At 33.6% G+C, this 16,409-nt stretch overlaps 1 protein-coding gene across 2 annotated transcripts in view; it reads left to right on the forward strand.

Moving 5' to 3' along the window:
* Eif5b (eukaryotic translation initiation factor 5B) overlaps positions 1-16,409 on the forward strand; it is a 70,322-nt gene that overhangs the window by 44,348 nt on the left and 9,565 nt on the right. The window contains exons 10-14 of one of the 2 annotated variants that reach the window (XM_020152232.2): positions 1,678-1,964; positions 9,872-9,979; positions 10,207-10,317; positions 12,480-12,547; positions 14,254-14,395. In XM_020152232.2, coding sequence (XP_020007821.1) covers positions 1,678-1,964; positions 9,872-9,979; positions 10,207-10,317; positions 12,480-12,547; positions 14,254-14,395 — 716 coding nt within the window. The remainder of the gene's footprint in view (positions 1-1,677; positions 1,965-9,871; positions 9,980-10,206; positions 10,318-12,479; positions 12,548-14,253; positions 14,396-16,409) is intronic. The other variant, XM_020152234.2, reaches the window with a different exon arrangement.

Consider the following 16,409-nt stretch of genomic DNA (forward strand, 5'->3'; position numbering starts at 1 on the left):
TGTGTAATGTTACCTACCCCTTTTGAAGATGCTGCAAGGACTTTAGGAATACTTGAATGTTTATCCAGTTCTCAGTATATATATCACTGGTCTCATTTGTTTTCATTCTCTATTTCTTAAACTCCAGTTGATATTTCCTTAAGTATATCCATAACCTTCACAATTTTATTTTTCTCCATTTTTTCCTATAGCTTTGATCTTCAATTTGGGATCATTTCTTCTTTCCTGAAGAACTCTTTTTACAATTTTCTTTTGTACGTGTATATTAGTGAGATGTTGTCAAGAGTCCCTCCTTCCTTCCCTTAACCTCCCTCCCTTCCTTCATTTGTACTGGGTATGGTTCTACTTGTAGGACTTTATGAATGTATTTTGGTTTTGACAGTTTTGTAATGGTGGAAACTTATTTTTCTCCAATTAGATCCTCTTCCTATTTCACTGTTTTCCTTTTTTTTCTGTATTTTTCCTAATTGAGTCTTGTAATTCTTTCTGGATTGTTCTTCCTCTCTATTGTAACATTAATTTCTTCTTACTCTTTGTACTCTGAATAATTCCATTTCTTGAGTTCTTAATTTTATCTTCTGTGTATGTTCCATTTCAGAGTTCCCATTTAAATATTTTGCAATTTTATTTACCTTCTAAAATTTTTACCTTGTTTCTTCCCTGCATGTTAGAAGCATGGTTGTTTAAAAATTTTGGTTTATAACTTTATATGGAAGCCCTCTTGGATATCTTACTTGCTAGTTTTCTTCATAGAAATTGTTTGCTCATGTATCTTGTTACTCTTATACATTGTGTGGGATATTTTAATGTAAATCTGTAGGAACTGGATATCAGTTAGCACAAATCATTTATATAGGTTGAATATCTCTTAATAGAAATGCTTGGGATCAGAAGTGTTTTGGATTTTGGAATATTTGTATATACATCATAAGATATCTTGGGGATGGGACCCAAGCCTAAAAATGAAACTGATTTATATTTTATATGTGCTTTATAAACAGCCTGAAGGTTGTTTCATACAGTATTTTTAATACTTTCATTCATGACATGGAATTTGCCATTTGTGCTATCATGTCAGTGTTCAGAAAGTTTGAATTTTTGAACTAATGATGTTCATCCTATACTTAGACCAGGAGTCTGAATGAACAAGCAATATGGAATTATCTTATTCTACATTTGCAGTTGAGAGAATCTGAAGCTTTTTTTTTTTTGCCAATAATTGGGAAGTCCTATTTATTTTTTAATTCACCCTTACTCCTAGGGTGTAGTCCTCTTGGTTGGATTTTTATCCTACAGTAAGGGTATGATCCAGGGGTTGTATTTCCACCCTCTGTTCTGCCCTCCTCCCCACCCCTGTTCTTGGTACTGGTTCATGGCTCCTAGCACCAGGGTAACTTAGTCTTTCAGCTGCTGCCTCCAGAGTCAGCTCCACCGGGAAAGGAGGCATTGTACTTGCCTCCCTGTATTTTGTTCTAGTTTAGTAATGCTTCTTTTTAACTTCAGTGTGGATTACCACCGGAAGTTTTTACTAAGTAACAGTCTTCATTGCAGCATATAGACAATTACTTTGCATAGAAACAATTTTGCTGCCTTAAGTAATACATTTTCAGTATTTTTCCTGTCTTAATACAAATCTACAATGTTAACTTTATTTTAAAATCTTTGCTTTTCTGGAAGAAGGAAACACGGTTCATATAGAAGTAAAAGAAAACCCTGAAGAGGAGGAGGAAGAGGAAGAAGAGGAAGAAGAAGAGGAAGAGAGTGAAGAGGAGGAGGAAGAGGAAGGAGAAAGTGAAGGCAGTGAAGTTGACGAGGAAGATGAAAAGATGTCAGATGAGAAAGATTCAGGGAAAACGTTAGATAAAAAACCAAGTAAAGAAATTAGTTCAGACTCTGAATATGACTCTGATGATGATCGGACTAAAGAAGAAAGGGCTTATGACAAAGCAAAACGGAGAATTGAGGTATTTATTTTCCCCTTTTTCTTTACGCCTTTCCTCCCTATTCCTCTGATCATTAGAAGTATACAACTTGAAGGCTTTGGCTAGCACTTTTAAGAAATACATTTTTAAGAGTAATATTCTCTTCAGCTTTTGTAATGTAGAGACATAGTAGGTATTTGACACTGGTCTTACCTGAGGGCTTCTGTCTTCTTACCTAAGTCAGAGTGAAGACTGCTTCATCTTTTTTTCTCATTTTCTCCTAATAGTAATATGCTCTTTGGGTGATGGTTTATAGTTATGGAGAGGTATTCTGAGCATATGCCCTCTACTGTTAGGTATTTGCTCTCGAAAGCTTAGGCAGTGTAAAACATCTAATCACTTCAGTTGTTTAGATCTGGTATGTTGATGAAGCTTCTCTTTAATAAAGAACATGTACAAATATGAATACTGTCTTGTATTTTCTACTTAATGCAGTAAGATATCAGTAGACTAAGAGATTTAGTGCTGCCATTGTAGTGTAAATAATGCATTAAATACTTTAGTAGTTTGAGGATACTGAACTATTTTAAAGCTAAAAAGTATTTTAGCTTTCCTTTTCATCATCTTTTCATGTGTAATTAACTTTTTTAAAATCAGTACTTGGTTTTTCCCTCCCTGAATTCTAGATAGGAATAAATTTAATTTTAAAGGACTAAGGTTTATTCTAAATTAGCATTTATCAGCCCTGGCAGTACTGTTGTTTTGAGATAGCTAATTCTTTGTTGTTGGGGACTGTCCTCTTTTTTAGAGGATGTTGAACAGCACCCCTGGCCTGCTCAGTAGGTGCCAGTGGCATTTTCTTATTTCTTCCCATAGTGTCTACTCACACCACAATTCCCTTGCTCTATACCCATGTTTGCGAGAATGACAAAATATTTGTAGTGTGTTTGCTGATTTAAAAAACAGTCAAAATGTGTGTAAGACAAAAAGTAAAAGTTCAGGTTTAAAAACTGTTCAAAGGGATCAGTTGTAGAACTTCCAGTTTTTTTCTTTATGGAACAATGTGCTGTACCCTCTTAGCCATAAATAATTTCTTAAGCAGATTTGTTGAGATATAATTTACATACCATAAGATTCATCTATTTAAATGTATTATCCAGTCATGTTTTATGTATTCACAGTTGTGCGACCATCACCACAGCACTACTTTAGAATATTTCTATCACCCCAAAAAGATTCCTTGTGCCAAGTTCTCCATTTCCAGCCCTAGGCAACTATGTTGTCTCTATAGCTTTGTCTTTTCTGGTAATTTAATACAATTATAATCATATAACATGTAGTCTTTGATGTTTGGCTTCTTTCACTTAACCTGTTTTTGAGATTAATTTGTGTTATATAGCATTTTCCTAAATAGCATACCTAATCTGAAAATCTGAAATGCTACAAGATCTAGAATCTTTTGAGCATCAACATGATGCTACATGTGGAAAATTTCACACCCGACTTTGGGCAGCAGGTCATAGTCAAAATATAAGCACATTAAAAATACTGCCTTAAATTACATTCAGGCTATGTAGATATAGTATGAAACATAAATGAATTTTATGTTTAATTGGGTCCATTCCTAAAATATATCTCACTTATTTGCACATATTCCAATCCAAAATCTGAAATACTGCTGATTCCAGTCATTTCAGATAAAGAATATTCAAACTGTACTACATTTTATTATCCACTCATGAGTTAAAGGACATTTGATTTGTTTCTGAAACTATTTTCCAAAGTGACCGCAGAATTACAGAGTCCCACTAATTGTGAATTCCAGTTTCTTTTTATGCTCTTTATTGTTTTCCTTTTGATTAAAGCTACACAGCCCTTCATTGTGGTTTTAATGTATGTTGCCATGATGGTGATAATACCTTCTTGTGCTTATTGGCCATTTCTTAATCATAATTAGTGTAATTGTATACAAAGTTTTTGCCCATTTTGATTGTGTAGTTTGCCAGTTTACTGTTGAGTTGTAAGTGTTCTTTTCATTTTCTTAATACTGTCTTTTGAAATAAGTTTTAAATTTTGATATATAAATTTTCTTTTTAAAAAACTAATAGTATATTCTGTTCATTGAATAACTATTACACAACAGAAATTTTATACATACCGTCATCTTCCCTTCACAAAACCTCTGTGAAATAGATATTACTTATCCTTATTTTCAAGTGAGGAAACTGAGTAAGGCACTTATTTCTTGACAGATGTGAGATTAAGCATCCAAGGTTGTATGACTCTAAAACCTGTGGGTTTGGTGGGGTGTGTTTGGCAACAGAGCTCGACACAAAAGAAATCCATTCTCTCATATTTCTAGAGGTCAGAAATCCAAAATCAGTTTCACTAGGCCAAAACAATGGTGTTGGCAGGGATGCATCCCCTGTCGGGGCTCTAGAGAATAGTCTGTTTCTTGCCTCTTTGAGCTTTTGGTGGCTGCCTGGCATTCTTTGTCTTATGGCTGCATCATTGCAGGCTCTGAGTACATCTTTACTTGTATCAAATTTTTCACTAGAGCATGTTTCTGGTACTATGTTGAAGCAGTCTTTGCCTAATGCATGGTCATGAATATTTTATCCTATGGTTTTTTTTTTTTTCTTGAAGTTTTACATTTTTTAGCTTATTAATCGCTAGCTATATGATAGTGTGAGGTAAGAGACTAAATTCATTTTTTATGAATTCATTCAATACTTTGATTGAAAAGACTTTTCATTCCCCATCTTTGTCACATCAATTGATCAGAAATATAAGGATTTATTTTTAGACATTCAGTTCTCCTTCATTCATCTGTATATTTGTTCTTACACTAGTGCCACACTGTTTTGATTACTATGTTTTATCATGAGTTTTGAAGTCAGGAAATTTGAATCTTCCAACTTTCTCTTCCTTTTTCAAGATTGGTTGCTTGAATTTTGTATAAATTTTAAGTCAGTTTGCAGATTTCTGCCAAAAGCTGCCTGGGATTTTATTAGGGATTACCTTACTCTGTAGATCAGTTTTGTGGCAGAATGGTCATATTAATACCAAATCTTTCATGGACACAGGCCTTCTCTGCATTTATTTAGATTTTTAAAAACTTCCTTCTAGCAGTGTTTTTTAGTTTTCAGAATACAGTATTCTTTTAAGTTTATTTATTACCAAGCTTTTTATTCTTTTGATGCTATTGTGAATGGAATAATTTTTTTATTCTACAATTGTAGTGAAAATTTTTTATTCTAATAGCTTTTCATGGATTCCTTAAGTTTTCTATAATCAGATCAGGGTCATGCCATCTATCAAAGATAGTTTTACTTCTTTCTTTCCAATGTAATCACCTCGTGTTTCTTTTTCCTGGATGAACAATATAATATATTGAATGGAAATGGTAAGAGAAGATATAATGTGAGGTAAGAGACTAAACTTATTTTTTTAATGAATTTTCTTGCTGTCAATTTTGGCATGAATAGAAATTCAGATGTTAATAGTAGATTTTCCATTAGATGCCCTTTATCAGTTTTAGGAAATTCCCTTTTGTTCCCATTTGTTGAGTTTTTATCACCAGTGGATATTAGCTTTCTGTCCGTCCCTCCCCCCAACTGCATTGTATTAATATGTGGTGATTACTTCCACTGATACTCAGATTTTAAGCCAACCTTGCATACTTGGTCATGGCATATAGTTCTCTTTGTATGTTGTTGGGCTTAGATTCCAAAATCCTCAACAAAATGCTATGTCTATGAGAACTGGTCAATAGCTTTCTTGTGATGTATTTACCTGGTTTGTTTGGTAATAATAGCATCCTAGGATTGGTTGGGAAGCAGTACATCTGTTTTCTGCAAATTCATGAAGTATTGTATCATTTCCATTTTTAAATATTTGGTAGAATTTAATATTTTTATAAGCAAGATTTAAAAATCACTAATTCAAGCTCTTATGTAATTGTGTTCAGTTTTTGTTTTATCTTGAGTTATTTTTAGTAGCTTCTCTCTTTCTACTGGTGTGTTTCATGTGAGCATAAATTTGTTGATGGTATCCTTTTGCCATCCTTTAAGTTTCTGTGAGATCAGTAGTAGCACTTCCTTTCTGTTCTGCTCTTGGTGCTCTCTGCTTTACCTCTTTTTCTTTGACTCAAGCTAAAGATTTTCCTTTTTTTTTTTTTCCCATTGAATTTTCTCTGTAATTGATTTTTATTCTGTTTATTATTTTGTCCTTTTGTTGAGTTTAGATTTAGTTTGTTTCTCTTTTGCTAATTTCTCTAGGTCCCAGCTTGGCTTATTGATTTGAAATTTTACTTTTCATTTCCCCCTAAGTACAGCTTTAGCTCCATCCTGAAAAATTTGGTATGTTGTGTTTTTACATAGTCTAATGTGATTTATATATATTTTCTTCTTTGATGTCTGCTGTTTAGAAGTTACAGAGTTAACAGATTTGTCTGATTTCCTTTCATTGCCTAGATTTTGATCCTTGCAGTCAGAGAATATATTTCACATTAGTGCTTTTGGTTTTGATTTTGATTTTTTTTGGTGCTGAGGATTGAAACCAAGGCCTCACACAAGCTAGGCAAATACTCTACTACCAATTTTCCTTCCCAGTCCTCTAATTGTAAAATAATTAAAACTTGTTTTATTTTCTAGCAAATGATCTTTCCTTGATAATGTTTCTTCTGCTTTTTTTTTTTTTTTTTTTTTTTTGTGGGACTGTGGTTTGAACTCAGGGGTTCACACTTGCAAAGTAGGTACTATTCTTCTTGGGCCCACACCTCCAGTAACTAGTTATTTTGGAGATGGGGGCTCACAAAAACAGCTTGTCCAGGTTGGCCTTGAATTTGCAATCCTCCCAATCTCAACCTCTCAAGTAGATAAGATTACAGGTGTGAGCCACCAGCACTTGCCTTCTTGTGCTCTTTTTTCTTTTTTTTTTTTTTTGTGGGATACTGGTGTTTGAACTCAGAACCTACACCTTAAGCAACTCTGCCTCCTCATTTTTGTGATGGATTTTGTTTCAAGATAGGATCTTGTGAACTATTTGCCTGGGCTGGCTTTGAACCATGATCCTCCTGATCTCTGCCTCCTGAGTAGCTAGATTTACAGGCATGAGCCATTGGTGCCTGGCCTTATAGTGCTCTTTTTTTTTTTTTCCCCCTGAGTATGACCTCCATTTTATTTTATTTTTTCTTTCTCCTTTTATTTTATTGTTTTTACATTTACTTACATGTGTATACATTGTTTATGGCACCCCCCCCCACACACTTGTGCTCTTAAGGAAGATTTTTATCTGCTGTCCTTGGGCCCAGTGTTTAATCAGGTCGAATTTGTTAGTGACTGTGTTCTATTTTTTTATGTGCTTGCTCATTTTCTGGTGCCTTCTCTATTCCATATTGATTTTTTATTTATTATCTTTTTGTGGTGCTGGGGTTAGAATTCATAGTCTTCTACGTAAGCACTGTACTACTTGAGCCATATCTCCAGTCCTACTATTAAAGTTCTAAATTTTACATTTTTCCTTCAGTCCTGTCAGTTTTTTCTTTCTTTATTTTGGAATTCAGTTAAGTACATGTATTTTATTCCTATAATAAATTCCTGCTGTTGTCTCTAAACAGGCACTCTACCACTTGAGCCACTCCTTCAGCCTGCTGTTGTCTCTAAAAACATCTTATTAGTGCCTATCTTGGCTGTCTATTCTACAAATCTTAAATTTCTAGCTGGACTTCCAGGTTGTCTCTTGTCCTAGCAGTACCGAGGTTTTAGTCTGGTTGTCATTTTGCTTTTCCTCTTTGTCACTGAGCTGGCTGCTCGTTTTTACTGTGTTTTCAGATATGAAGTACCCTCCTCCCTCTGTCCTGTATATTTCTCCCCATAGGGCTGTGGGAGCAATGTCACAGAGCAGTCCTTCATCTAAAACACCACAGGCTCCAACCACTCTTTCTGGGGGCCAGGAAATTTTCTTTTTAATTAAATATTTATTTTTAATGAAATTCCTCTAAATGAATTAATTTTTAGTTAAATATTTCTCATTTTGGCATGTGTCTTTGGCCATTTGCTAGAGTTTAAGAGATTGTTTTCCACTGTCCCGTCTAGTCTTACCATTTCATCTTAGCTGAGGATTTGCTGAGGTCCTCATTCTAATATTCAGCAAGTCCTGCTTCAGTACAGTTGATAGCCACATTTTGTATTCACCTTTATAAAAAGATCCTAGTTTAACTTTGTATTTTTCTGCTTGGTCTGCTTTACCAAAATACCCCAGACTTGCTGGTTTAAACAATTGAAATTTAATTTTTCATATTTCTTGAGGCTAGAAGTTCAAGATTAGGATGCCAGCAGGGAGGACTTCCTTTGTGGCTTGCAGACATTCACCTTGCTGAGTCCTCATTTGGTCTTTCCTCTGTACATCTGTGGAAAGAGATCAATTTCTCATGTCTGCTCTTCTTCTAATACAAGTCCTTTCAGATTTGGCCATACCTTTATAACTTCATTTGGAGACCCTGTCCCTAAATGTATCACATTGGGAAAAGGCAGTCAATCTTTAGCAAACTGCATAGATGTAAAACCTTGTTACATACTATCATTTTCTGAAATCACTCCATACTCCTTGATCAGAATCTCCATTTCGGATAATGATCTCTACCTAAGAGGATTCTATGTACCAAATAAGTATTTTCTCTGTGTGATATGTAATACTGGTATTAAGAAATTTCCAACTAAAGAACATTAATTAAGCAGCTATGAAATTATGAGTAGTACTGTAGTGAACAAACAGTTGTACACATACATATTTATGCACTTGTCCTGTTACTTGTTCAGTATAAATACTAAGAGGTAGAATTTCTGAGTCAAAGGTTATACCTTAAGTGTTGAAAATTTTAACTCTTCAAGTTCAGGAGAGAAAGGCAGTTTTCAACCCTGTCATATCCTAACTAAAGTAATGATGTTCAAATTTGTGTTGTATATACTGTGAGGCTTTCATGTATTATTCTTTGTTATTAAATAAGTGCTACTTTGTACTCATCATTTTCATCTCACTTTTGACATTCCACAAAGTTTTGACCTTCCAGTTATGGAAAAATACAGTATCCAGTGTGAGATAGAAAAGCTACTACAAAATGGGTTTTTAGTTGGAAATAGTTTCATAAATGACATTATTGTATACTTTTGATGAAAGTCTGTCATTGGAATGCCAGCTTTATTGTATTGAAAAGTTGTCATTTCAAAGAAGAACTGCATTGGTTTATGGTTTTTTTGTTGTTGTTGTTCCTCAGAAAGCTGAAATATTTAGGTAAATGCTGAGAAAACAAAACAAACACCAAAACTACATTGTGGTTCAGAGAGAAGCTTTCTGATACTTTCTAGTGTCTGTGGAAGCTGTAGTGCCCTGACAGGTTAGGAAATGTTGGACTTATTTAAGCTAAGAAGGGTTAAAGAAACATTCTCCTCACTGAGAGGCTTTTTTTTCTGTTTTAGAATAGTGTTGCATGAAAGTGTGAAATAAATTACTTTAAAAATCTTTATAGTTGTTATCACTTTATATTTAAACCTCCACATTAATTTGGGGTATATATATATATATATATATATATATATATATATATATTCAGTATGATGGATAAATTGGTTCCTTTTCATTATACTCCACTAAATTAGCTATATGCAAAAGTGATCAGAAAGTTGTAGGTGATGCTTTTTATACCAGGCCCATTTGTAGGTAGCAGTACTATTCTGAAGTCTTTTCTAAACAGATTTCTCCTTGCCCAAAGATGCTGTGTTAGGAACTAGATTATGAGCTTAACACAGTAAAATGCAGTTTCATGTGGTCACATCACCAAAGCACTTCAGTGTAGGTTGCAAGCATTCTTATGCCAAGGCATAGATAGAAAAGAAAAGAATAGTGAGGATTTAAAATAATTAATTTTAAAAATTTTTTTCCATTTCTAGAAACGGCGACTTGAACATAGTAAAAATGTAAATACAGAAAAGCTGAGAGCCCCTATTATCTGTGTACTTGGACATGTGGACACAGGGAAGACAAAAATTCTAGATAAGGTAAGAAAGCGGATGCACTGACTATAAAAGTTTAAAAACCTTTAAAAACACATAGCATAGGCAATTCTGCTTACAGTGAATAAGCTGCCAATTACTGCTTTTGCTTTTATCCTTTTTAAAATTTTTTATTGGCATATTTTAATTGTGCAAAGGGTTTTCATTATGATCTTTTGCTTTTATCTCTTTCCATGTTAAAATACCAATCCAAATTTGCTATCTTCTCATAGCTCCGTCACACACATGTGCAAGATGGTGAAGCAGGAGGTATCACACAACAAATTGGTGCCACTAATGTTCCCCTTGAAGCTATTAATGAACAGACTAAGATGATAAAGAATGTAAGTTACATTATATGTCGTTTAATCTAACAAAAATTAAGTTATAAACTGTTTAAAGCATAAGAAAAACATAGACTAGTATATCAGACCCATATTGTCATTCAGAATTAATATTGCCCTATTTAGCTTTACATTTTTTCCAAGAAATAAGGTAGTATATATTATAGAAGTCGTCATTCCATTTCCCTTTCTCTCCCAGAAGCAACCACTGTTCTACAGGTAATGTTTGTCATTTCCCTCCATGTTTTACCACTCTAAAATTCTGTTCCCTCTACCACTGTTATTTCTTTCTAGTTATCTCTCCTATTTTCTCTACTTGTTTAGATTTATCCAATTTTTTATGTTAAATATCACACAGTAAAATAAGTGTAAAGCTGAATGGATTATAATGCAAACACCCTGTTGTCCTCTGAGTGTATCATGCAAACTCTTCTTCCACAAGTAATTTTTAAAGTAATCTCTTTCCCCTTTAATGTGTTGGGGAGTTGCAAAATGTTGACATTCCAGGCCTGTCATCCACCTTACTTTACCTAATTTACTGTTTGATTACTTAGTGATAATGCATACTGAAAAGGTAGAATTAACATCTGTTCCTTTACCTTTCATATAAGAACCTTTAAAATAAAGAGAGACCAGTTTGATTTTTGTTTTCTACTAGGTAATCACAGATTTAAACATACTGACTGTGTTTCAGTCATTTTAATAGTCCATCTTTGCCCAGTGTTTGGCTACCAAGTCTTTTTGATAATATTGGTAGCTCTCATTTTTTATTATGTTCATGCTATCTGGTATATCAGGAAGGATGTCCTAGGTTTATCTGAAGTAGAAACTGCCCCAGACCTGAATTGGATCTTGTAACTAATTCCCCAGTTTCATTGTCGCAAAAAGTAGGTGATAGTGGCAAAATCATATACTGCCTGTATTAGTAAATACAGTGTCACACTTTATTTCATTTCTTCTTTTGTCTCTGTTCTGCATGTAGTCAGTGAGCTTGTCTCTAGTTTTTGTTTTGTTTGTTTGAGATTGAGTTTTATGAAGCTCCTAAGACTCCTAAGGAAGGAGTCTTGATCCTTGAGGCTTGGATTTTGAATATTTTGTGATCTTCATACTAGAAAGGCACTTGGCTGAATGTAAAATCTGTAGTTCACATTTTCTTTACTTAGCTATCTTAAATGTCTACTTTCTTCTTGCATATAATACTATTTAGTTTGATTATAAGCTGATTTTCATCTTTTTAGAAGGCTTATAATCTTTTTACATCTTGCTGTTGGGTTTTTCTCTGGGTCAGTTTTCTAGTTACAGTTACGTGATGTTCTATTGAAGTGTGTAGTTTTAAGTCTTAATGTTTTAGAATTTTTTTTCAATTGCCGCTTTTTACATTTATAATTTAAAATTATTTTCAGTTTGTCATTTACCAAAACTTGAAATACTATGTTAGGACATAAATAAGAAGATGATTACTAGGCCTGCATTATAGTTCTTAGCATAACCTTTTAAATGAACCGTAGTATCATAGTTATAAATACTTACAGTAGTCAAGGCACAGTAGTAGACATAATTATGGTGCTCAGAGAATGTTGATTTAAAAGCACTAGAATACGGATTTGACGTTTGAATCATTTTGACATAGGTTAAGAGATAAAATTTTGTAGAATCATTTGAAGATTAGAAAAAGTGTAGGAAAACATAGTTTGAAAAATTGTGTTTGTCTAGAAAATCGAGTTTTTATGATAATTCGAATCAATGTGAATTTTCTTTAAATCAGATTTGGGATATTTTTGGTAATTTAGAATTGCTTTAAAATTGGATCAGAGAAATTTCCAGATACTGCAGACCACCTGTTTTATGTCATCTTTTTATAAGTTTAGATTACATTTGTGTTACGCTTATTAATAATCTGATCCAGTTTAAACTACACCACAGTTATATGACTAACAAAAGTAATATTTTCTCTGTCTTTTTTTTTTTTTTCAAAACTTTGATATTATTAATGAGACTATTAACCATTGCTCTGTACAACTCACTATTTTAAAACCATTCATTTGGAAAAGGGAATACTGATATTTTAAGTTTTTAAATTTTATTATGGATAAATTGTTTTATAAAGATTTCATTGTTTTGACTTCCTTAAAACTCTCCATCTTTCTCTCCACTGTTTCTAGTTTGATAGAGAAAATGTCCGGATTCCAGGGATGCTGATTATTGATACTCCTGGGCATGAATCTTTCAGGTAAGACCAAGTCTTTCGTCATCAAGGAAACTGCTTGCAACCCACTAAGTCTAAAAGTTTAGTGGAGCCTCATTAGCCTTTGGATAAGAAATCTATAGTCCCTGTAACTGCAGATGTTCTTCTGTTCATCATTGATTAAGTGGCATTTTTTTTTGGAACCCTGGTTTTTTTTAATAGAAGAAAGTGTTTCTACTCTGAAAGAGTACTTCCTTGATGTGGATTGCAGAGCAGTTACTAATAGATACCTAGTCATATCCCTATGAAACCTATTACAAGGGGAATATTGCTCCACTTGACCATATTTTTTTTTTAAACGTAAGAATTTATAATAATATAAAAGGTCAAAAAGATTTGCTCAAGATAACACTACAATGACCTGAGCAATCAGGAGTAAAGATCCATAATAGTGTTTAAGAAAAACCACTCTTTGGAAACTCACAGAAAAAGCTACATAGTATTGCTGTGTTCTGTGAAAAATTAAATGTCTGGTGTGAATGACTATGCCTTGACAAGGTAGTTCACTAGTCAGGCTAGCTCAGAGTGCATACCTCATATCCCCTTGGTATTTCCAATGATTTAAGCATATTTAAGGCTCCTAAAACTTTAAAGAAATCCAGCTTGACCATATTTGTTAGCAGAAAAAACTTGGTCAGTAAAATTGGCAGAAATACTAGAGTAACGAACTAACTCCTTCCAACAGATGTCAGTCTTTGTGTCTGTCACATGGATATTTGCCAAGGTAAAGGCAAATGGTACTTGGATAAAGTAAGGCATATATAGTTGACCCACCTTTTCAACAGGTTCTGCATCTGTGGATTGAAACGACTGGATTGAAAGTAATGACAAAGCTTGCGTCTGTACTGAATGTGTACAAACTTTTTTCCGTATCATTTTCCCTAAACAATACAATATAACAACTATTTAAATGGCTTTTATGTTATATTAGTATTACAATTTGATGACCCCCTTTTTGAAATGTTGGGGACCAGAAATATTTTAGATTTTCCAGTGTCTGCATGGATTTTACATTTGAGCATCCTGAATCTCAAAATCTTCTATCTAAAATCTAACTTTTGAGCATCATGTTTTAGTACTCAAAGTTTTTGATTTTTGGATCAGGGATGCCTAACCTGTGTACATAATCAAGAGATAACATGATATATTTGGAAGGATGCATGTAGATTATATGTAAATTCTGTGCCATTTTATGAGAGACTGGAGTATACACAGACTTTGATATCTCTGATGTACTATGGATCCATTCTCCTCCAGATAACAGGAATAACTTTTTATATTAGGTTTTGCAAAGAAATTAAAATTTTAAGTTCAAGAAAAATATATATATTTTTTTAAGCTAGTAGTGGCTTGTACCTGTAATCCTAGTTACTTGGGAGGCTGAGACGAGGAGCATCACAGTTACAGGCTAGCCTGGGCAAATAGTTTGCAAGACCCCATCTCCAAAATAACCAGAGCAAAATGGACTGGAAGGTGTGGCTCAAGCAGTACACTGCTTGTTCTGCAAATGAAAAGCTCTGAGTTCAAACCCTAGTCTCACACACACACACACACACACACACACACACACACACACACACACACACACACACTTTATATATATATATATATATATATATATATATATATGTATATATATATATTTTCTTTTTTTTTTTTTAATTCATACGTCTTTTTCCTCTTTACAACAGTAATCTGAGAAACAGAGGAAGCTCCCTTTGTGATATTGCCATTTTAGTTGTTGACATTATGCATGGCTTGGAACCCCAGACAATTGAATCTATCAACCTCCTGAAATCTAAAAAATGTCCCTTCATTGTTGCACTCAATAAGGTAAGTCCTTCTGAAAATTTAATTGGAAAAACTGCTTAATTTTTTTGTGTTTTTAAAAAAATAGTATAATACCTGCACATCCAGGTTTGTAGTGGCACTATTCACAATAGCCAAGCTATGAAACCAGTCTAGGTGCCCATCAATGGATGAATGGATAAAGTACACACACACACACACACACATACACACGGAAAGAAACAAGAATAGATAATGGGGTGATGATTATGATCAAAGTATATTATATGCAAATGAAAATACCACAATAAACCCCAAATAATATATGCTAATAAAATATTTTTAAAATAAAAAAATGTGAGAGAAATGCACTCAGTGACAAATGTAGTACATTTTGACAATTTCATGTCATATCATCATTACCATTTAGAATGTAGACCATCTTCATAAATCCCAGATACTTTCCTCGTGCTTCTTTGTAGTTTTTTGCCCGTTTGAAAATTTGTCATTAGTGGAATTGTAGTATAATCTTTTGAGTCCAGCATTTTGTTCATATTTATGAGAAACAGATTTTTTTCTGAAGAGATGATACACTTTACGTTTTTGCCAGAATCATATGAGAGTTCCTGTTTCTGTGCATCCTTGCCAATACTTGCCCTACCCTATGACCTTTAGCATTTCATTTAAAAATTTTATTTAAAATTTAATTTTTATTTATTTATTTTTTTTGAGACAGGGTGTTGCTATGTAGTCTAGGCTGGTCTAGAACTTACCATGCCGCTTCACTCTCTCAAATGCTAGAGTGACAGATGTGCCACCATGCCTGGCTGTCAGTTTATCACTTTTTGTCTTTGAAAGAACTTCCCTTTGCCTTTACTGTTATTTTTTTGATGTCATTAAAAGGTATTAATTTCCTCTTAAACACTGCTTAGATACATTGTTTTTTATCATTTGGGTCAAAATATTTTCCCATTTGTGATTTTTTCATTGACCTCATTTTTTAGAAGAATGTTTAATATAACTGTTTTGGGATTTTTCTAGATAATTGTAATTCATTTCTGATTAAACTCCATTGTGGTTAGAGAACATACTCTGTGTGATTTTATTTCTTCTAAATTTACTGACAGTTGTTTCATTGGTCAGCATGTGGTCTATATTGATATGTGCTCTGTTTCACAGTGCTCTGTTCTGCTTTTGATGGCTTATATGTTCTAAAAACATCAAGTCAAAATTTGTTGATAGCACTACTCACTTCTACTGATTTTTGATTTATTATAAATTACTGCCAGAGGGGTATTTGGACCCCAGTTGTAATTGTAGATTTTTTTATTTCTTCTTTAAGTTCTGTACATTTTGGCTTCATGTATTTTGAAGCTCTCTAATTAGGTATATACACAGTTAAAAATATTTCCTCTCACCAGGCACCAGTGGCTCATGCCTGTAATCCTAGCTACTCAGGAGGCAGAGATCTGGAGGATCATAGTTGGAAGCCAGCCTGGATCAATAGTTTGAGAGACCCTATCTCAAAAAAAAAAAAAAAAAAACCATCACAAAAAGGGCTGTTGGAGTGGCTCAAGGTATAGACCATTGAGTTCAGGCCCCAGTACCACACACACACACACAATATTAATTCTTCTTGATACACTGACCTTTTATTTCATTAACTAAGTCACTCTTTATCTCTGTTTAATATAATTTGTCCTCAAATCACTTTTGATATTAATGTAGCTGCTCTGTTTTATGATCATTAGTGTGACTTCTTTTGCCTATCTTGCCTTCATTTCTTCTTTTTAAAAAAATTTCTTTATATTTAAAATGAAGTTTTTGTAGCTAGCATATTTTCATCTTATTTGTCCAGGGTAATAGTCCCTGACCTAGTTTCTTAATTGCATATTATCAGCAGTTACATTTAATTGTACCATTTTGCTGTTCTTTTTTTTTCTGTTTATTTTAAATGAACTTCCTTTTTTTCAGATGGGGTCTTGGTAAATTGCCCAGGTTGGCTTTGAACTCAATCCTCCTGACTCAGCTTCTCAGCTGTTTAAGTTCTGTTGTGCAT

The sequence above is a fragment of the Castor canadensis genome, chromosome 12 (assembly GCF_047511655.1).
Source record: "Castor canadensis chromosome 12, mCasCan1.hap1v2, whole genome shotgun sequence".
NCBI lineage: Eukaryota > Metazoa > Chordata > Mammalia > Rodentia > Castoridae > Castor > Castor canadensis.